Raw genomic sequence first — 6,437 nt, 5'->3', positions numbered from 1 at the left:
CAACAGAGCCAGACTCTGTCTCAAAAAAAAAAAAAAAAAAGACAATTCAGGATTTGGAACATAACAATATTAAATGTTAGCTATAACTATTGGTCTTTATCTGAAATAGAAAAATAGATACTTACAACTGTCCATTGCTTTTGGTGACAATTGATCCCCCCTCCCTTTTTTTTTTTTCTTTTTCTAGGTGCTTCACTTTCATCATATTGTGGAATGGTTAAAACCAGAATTTAAGGACTCACCTCAGGTATGACAATATCATTGCTTAGTTGTCAAATGCTCTTTAACACGAGCGAGCCAAGAAATAACAGTCCAGGGGTTGAGTAGCAGAGTCCCCGCTTTGCCCCATGAGGGAACTAGTCATGTCTCCTTCTTTAATCTTCCTGATAATCACTACAGCCTAGAGTTTAATACAATAATAATATGATAATAATAACAATAATAAAGTTCTCCAGATTTTATTACCTGATTTATTGTCATCCATACTCAAACTTTCTGTTCTTTTTATGGATGTGCCCCTTGTTCAATCTGCCAGGCTTGTTTTTGCTGTGTTAGATTTTTTTCTGTGCAGTGAGAGGAATGAGAAAGGAGCCCAAGGCATTGCCATATAATCATATACTGGGAAAACCTGGCCTGATGCTGCTCAACCCACATGCTCTGGGACTGTGGTCTCTAGTTTTTGCCAGTAGAAGGATTCATTTTGACATCAAAATTACATAGAACTCCTACATGAAAATAGTTGTGTTTGATTGTGATTGGTTGAGAAAATATATAAATGAGCATAGATTCACAGAACATGAGCTTCACAGAACCCAGCTTATTATTTGGAGTTCTAAGCCCATAATTTGGGAACCATTGCTTTAGGAAATACAGGCATAACCCCTATAATGTCCGTGAATTCTTGGCTATCTTTCAAGTACATCAAAGCTTCATGCTTAGCAGAATTGCACTGCTGCAGATGACTGTGTAAAGTCAGGTCAGTTAAGGGCTGAAGTGTTTGAGTAAATGGCCATACAGAAAACTGAAACATTGAAAATGTGTGATACTAAAGAGAAATAATTCTCTAAGTACAAAGAGGGCAATAAGACTTAGATTATTGCCTTGAATACCCCACTAGGATCTGCTTATTTATGAAAACTGCTTTTGTTTTTTTGGGGGGAGGGGAATTTTTAAAATTGTATTTTATTTTTAATTGACAAATAAGAATTGTATAAATTTATGGGGTACAATGTGATGCTTTGATACACATCTACATTGGTATACACAGTAGAATGATCAAATCAGGCTAATTAGCATATTTATCACCTCAAATACTTATCATTTGTGAAAACTGCTTTTGAATTAAACCATTAGAACCGACAAGTGCATGTGTGTTTTGCAATAGCTTACAATTCTGCACACAAACTGCAACCAAAGTCAGAGAGTGATGAGATGTGCTAGAGAAAATCTAGAGAAAAGAAATGCTTTAAACTCTTTGATTCCTTGTATCTATGGCCTTTTTATTCAGAGACAAACATTTTACTTTTTAGATGTTGTTTTCACCTTCTTATAGCTCTTCAATGACAAAAAAATCAAGAAATTTAATACATTATTATTTGTTTACTAATGCTTCAGTGCAGCCAAGCTGGAAGGATTCATTCAGAGCTTAGTGTCCTATTCTCTCAAATCAACCAGCCGGACTCTAACTATACCCTCAGCATTGCCAACAGACTCTATGGGAAAAAGACAATGGCATTCCACGAGGTAAGTTCATCTGGAATGGTGGTCAACAACTTCCTTGGCATCCTCTGGATTTCATGCTATAAAATCAATGAAGAGTGAGAAGAGTCACATGTTATTTATCTTTAACAGATTGAATTTGAGCCAACTTAGAATTGGCTGGGGACTCCAAGGCACAGGAAAGCTATGGGGAAAACATGTCAGAGGGTTCATCCTGCGTTTGTTCACAGAGCTGGTTGCAGAAGGAGCCCCAGAGCTGAGCCCAAAGTTGGAAGGCCCAAGAACCCAACCTAGCTAGTCCTGTTGTTTCCTGGCTATGTGGCCTCACCTCTCACTGGATACAGTTTATTCTTTTATAAAGAAGGGATAACAATATCTTCTTCTCATGGTTTATGTAGGATGGAATGAGAGAGGGTATGTGAAAGTCCCAATAAAATAGGCTTTATATCATGGCCTAGTACATTTATATGTATTTTGGTTTATATGTAAGCATATATACTATGCTGTGATGAGTGCTTGAGATGGGAAGTTTATACCATAGTTTTTTTCTGAAAGAGGTTATCATACAGTCAGGTGACTGGATCTATAATTTGAAAGACAAACCATAGTATGAGATGTCTAAGGACAGTGCCAATCACAAATGATAGAGAGAATCAGAGGAGATTTCCCCTGTTACAGTGCTCTGAATCAGATGCCCCCAGGGAGAGGGTTCCTCCCCACCCCATCACCCCCATGCTTACCTCCACTTCTCCCCACCTAGGACTAGAAGGGATTTAATCTTCTCAGGTTAGTTCTTGGATGAGACACTCTCTAATGTTGAGGTTGTTAAGCTGTATTAAAAAAAATATGTCTACATGAATACCTTGGATACAATTCATACTGAGGATATTCTCTGGGACCTTTTCTTTAGGTAAAATCAAGGAACTCTTCAGCAAGGACACTATGAATGATGCGACTGTGCTGGTGCTGGTGAATGCTGTTTACTTTAAGGCCAAATGGGAAAAATATTTTGACTGTGAAAACACAGTTGATGCACTTTTCTCTCTAAATGAGGTACTGTATTAGAGCTCGTGGTTTTCTAGCTATTCAACTCATAATCTTCACTAAAAGTAAAACTTAGCTCTCTGAGTTACAGCTTACACCTATAATAAGAACATTTTGCTATTAATAAAAGCACATGAAGTTCATTGGGCATTTTTGTGGCAAATACCTATGACATTGCATATTTTTCCATTCATTATTTCGTTATTTCCCCCAAATAACATTATTAAATGAGTGTTATTATTATTTTCACTTAGGATTTGGGGGGATAAAATGCAAAGGCTAAGTTAGTTAACCAAATTCACGCATTAGGATTCACATCTGTGGGCATTTGCCTGAGAAACCTGTGTTTTAAGCCCCTGGGCTTAGAATGGGAGGAAAGGACAAGGGTTGGATCCCAGCCAACCACTTGTTATCTGATTAGCTTGTTACTGGGGACAAGTTTTCCTCTCAAGCGCTGAATGTCCTCATCTGTAGACTGATGACTCCTCATCCTCCACCTAGAGGTTATTGTGAGGTTTAAGGTGCCTGGGGGTGTCCTTCCTCTGAAGGACGCCTTTGGAGCAGGTATTGTTATTTAATATGTAGATGATTATCGCTTAGCCAGGGCTCCCATCAGTGCAGTGGTGGGCTCCTCCAGGCCAGAGGGGACAGGCTGGTGTGAGGCCAAGAGGCAGGGTGGGGCAGGCATTGAAGATGGACAGCTGGCAGGGCTCCTTTCTGCTGACCAGGCAGTGGGAGGTGGTTGGAAAGAGAGTCGACTCAACAACTGGTTACAAACACGGAAAGATACAGTATTGGGCACATAAGGGCCAACCGATCAGAGGGCAGACTCTCTCGGGCTGGATCACCGGTGTGGCTCAGGGCTTCTGCTGCAGACCCATCTCATCTTACAGAACCTCTGTTCTCAGGAGAGTTGGGGTCCTGTGAGTTTGTGAGCTTCCCATGGCCATCCTGTGACTTCCTGCCTTGTCTCCTGCAGAATGAAAAGAAGAATGTGAAGATGATGACTCAAAAAGGTCAGTATAGAATTGGCTTCATAGAGGAGCTGAAGGCACAGATCCTCGAGATGAGATACACCAAGGGGGAGCTCAGCATGTTTGTCCTGCTGCCGTCTTACTCGGAAGATAACCTGAAGGGTCTCGAAGAGGTAAGTCTTCATTTCCATGTTTCTACAAAATATGTAATTACAGATCTTTGGAGAACAACACTATCTACCATCTATCATCCTGAGGAAGGATGGTACTTGGGTGGTACCTGAGCTATCAGAGATATCAAAGAGTATATAAAAATCTGAATTAAATGAGATATGTATTTCTCATCTGTTTAGACCTAAAGAACAAATGCCAAAAACACTGGAATCGACATTTCCTCTCTAATCTCATAGTTCTCTGCAACCATTTTTCCAAAGCAAGAGATCTGGGTTCTCCCTGTATATCCTGATTTCTGGCCACATACTCAGACTATTTTTCTCTAGCTCAGTTAAAGACCCTTTAGCTGAATCTTGTTTTTGGGCACATGTACCTTGACAGAAGTAAAGATTTTGACACTGGAATAGATTGATTGTTAGGTAGGAATTAATGAAGGCTGGAGAAGCTCAGCTACATACTATCCAATGGGGTAAAGAGACAGGGATAGAGGGAGAAAGTGACAGAAATGCCTATATAGCAGGTATAGTAATTATAATATCAATAACAATCATTATTCAGTATTTACTATGTGCCTTCACTGTGTTAACTACTTTACACACGTTATTTTGTTAATCTTTGCAAGAGCCTAATAGTATTACCTCTATTTTTTAGAAGAGAAAAATTTAACTTCAGAATATTAGGGCTTGGGCAAAGCACCCAACTAATCAACTGAGCTTCGCTGGGCTTTGAACACTCGTCTGTCAAACACCAAAGCATGCCAGAACTCAAATTGTCCCATAACTTCTTGTAAAGAGGAAAGATGTTTGCTTGGAGGAGTTTTAAATGGAACCAGACTATTCTGAGACTTAGAGAAAGATCTCAAAGGTTGTCACTGACTGTAGAAACAGACTCATGCACCTTAAAGTAACTGGGATGTTCTTTGCAGACTCATAATCTGACCATGAATATTACTTCCCTCCTCTTGTAGCTTGAAAGGAAAGTCTCCTATGAAAAAATAGTGGCCTGGAGCAGCTCAGAAAACCTGTATGAAAAAATGGTAGCTGTGTCCTTCCCCCAGTTCACCCTGGAAGACAGCTACGATCTCAATTCTGTTCTACAAGACATGGGCATCACGGATATCTTTGATGAAATCAGGGCTGATCTTACTGGAATCTCTCCAACTCCCAATTTATATTTGTCAAAAATTGTCCACAAGACCTTCGTGGAGGTGGATGAAAATGGCTCAGAGGCAGCGGCGGCCAGCGGAGTTGTCAGCATGGAAAAGTCAATGCCATCATGCGTGGAGTTTAATGTCTGCCACCCTTTTCTCTTTTTCATCAGACACAACAAAACCCAAACCATTCTCTTCTATGGAAGGGTCTGCTCTCCTTGAAAGGGGCACACTCTCTAGTACTTGGGGGCTGGAGGAAAATGGCCATACACTCTTCCCCTCGTATAACAAGGGCAATTTGCCTTTTTGCCAAAATCTAAAGCTGACTGCTCCCTTCCTCCGGCCATCAGCCGGGCCTATCCTTGTCTTCCTCTCACTCTGCATCTGTTTTCATCTGAGTCTGTTGGTACTGAAGGGCCCTTGCTCTCTCCCTAACCTTTCCCCGCCCTAAACATTCAAGCCCATAAATTCACCCTCTGCGACCTGAAGGTCAGCACCATTGAGAGTAGTTTTGGTTTTATTTGTTACCTACCTCCTATCCTGAAAGTTCAGGTCATTAGACCCATTTTAAGAGATGGCAAACTCAGAAGCCACTTTCACAGATGGCAAGAGAAAACGTTTGACTGGAATGTCTTTAGGAAACTCAGCTCTATTTCTAGGGTAGTTATAATTGTGGCCGTCACTGGTCAGGATGCTCTGCCTCTTCCTCTTCTGTCTTCTTACTGCATGGAGGATGCCCTGTGAGGACTCTGAGAGGGCTTGGGGTGTATCTAAGCGACAGCTCAAGAATATATGAATCCCCCAGCCAGCACTCATTTCGCACAGAGCAGGAGAATGAGATTTGTCTTGTGACCCTGACACTGACCCAGGAGTTGGCAAGCGGATTTAGAGGAGATCGGTCTCAGTTTTCCTTGTTGAGTCCCCTAGGGCTGCAGTCCCCAAGCCCCGGGCTGCAGACTGGTCTGTGGCCTGTTAGGGACCAGGTTGCAGAGCTCCACCGCCCACTCCCCCACCCCGTCTGTGGAAAAATTGTCTTCCATGAAACTAGTCCCTGGTGCTAAAAAGGTTGGGGGCCGCTGCTCTAGGGCACCATCATCGAGCACTTTCCTCTCTCTCTTCTTCACTCCCTTCCTGAGAGAATTCCCAGCTGTGGCTCGTTGCTCCTACATCCCAGGTGTGTTCAGGTGTGGGGAGCAGCGCTGCGTCCTGCTGGACTGCTGGGCCCCCCGTTCCGCTCTCTCCGCCCTCTGGGCCTATGTGTCCTCCCTGAGCCTCATGTCTGACCACATCGTGACAGCAAACGTGGGCCTGGGCACGACGCACCCGGAAACCCTTGTCAGGAAGGCCACTGGCTCCATCTCAAGCCCCAGTCTGCT

At 42.3% G+C, this 6,437-nt stretch overlaps 1 protein-coding gene across 1 annotated transcript; it reads left to right on the top strand.

The window, feature by feature from the left end:
- The first annotated feature begins 3,763 nt into the window (after positions 1 to 3,763).
- On the top strand, positions 3,764 to 5,283 carry LOC138383240 (serpin B12-like). The gene is made up of 2 exons (XM_069467912.1): positions 3,764 to 3,910; positions 4,879 to 5,283. Exons 1-2 carry the CDS (start codon positions 3,764 to 3,766, stop codon positions 5,281 to 5,283), a joined length of 552 nt encoding a protein of 183 aa, XP_069324013.1.
- The last annotated feature ends 1,154 nt before the right edge of the window (positions 5,284 to 6,437 follow it).

This window comes from Eulemur rufifrons, chromosome 5, assembly GCF_041146395.1.
Source record: "Eulemur rufifrons isolate Redbay chromosome 5, OSU_ERuf_1, whole genome shotgun sequence".
In the NCBI taxonomy this organism is placed as follows: Eukaryota; Metazoa; Chordata; class Mammalia; order Primates; family Lemuridae; genus Eulemur; species Eulemur rufifrons.
This window is presented reverse-complemented; position numbering and strand designations above follow the sequence as displayed.

Bases quoted from the DNA above. Each gene is read 5' to 3' on its own strand.
- LOC138383240 (XM_069467912.1), top strand. From the start codon at position 3,764: ATGATGACTCAAAAAGGTCAGTATAGAATTGGCTTCATAGAGGAGCTG. The intron at 3,911-4,878 runs GTAAGTCTTCAT...CTCCTCTTGTAG, and splicing joins ACCTGAAGGGTCTCGAAGAG to CTTGAAAGGAAAGTCTCCTA.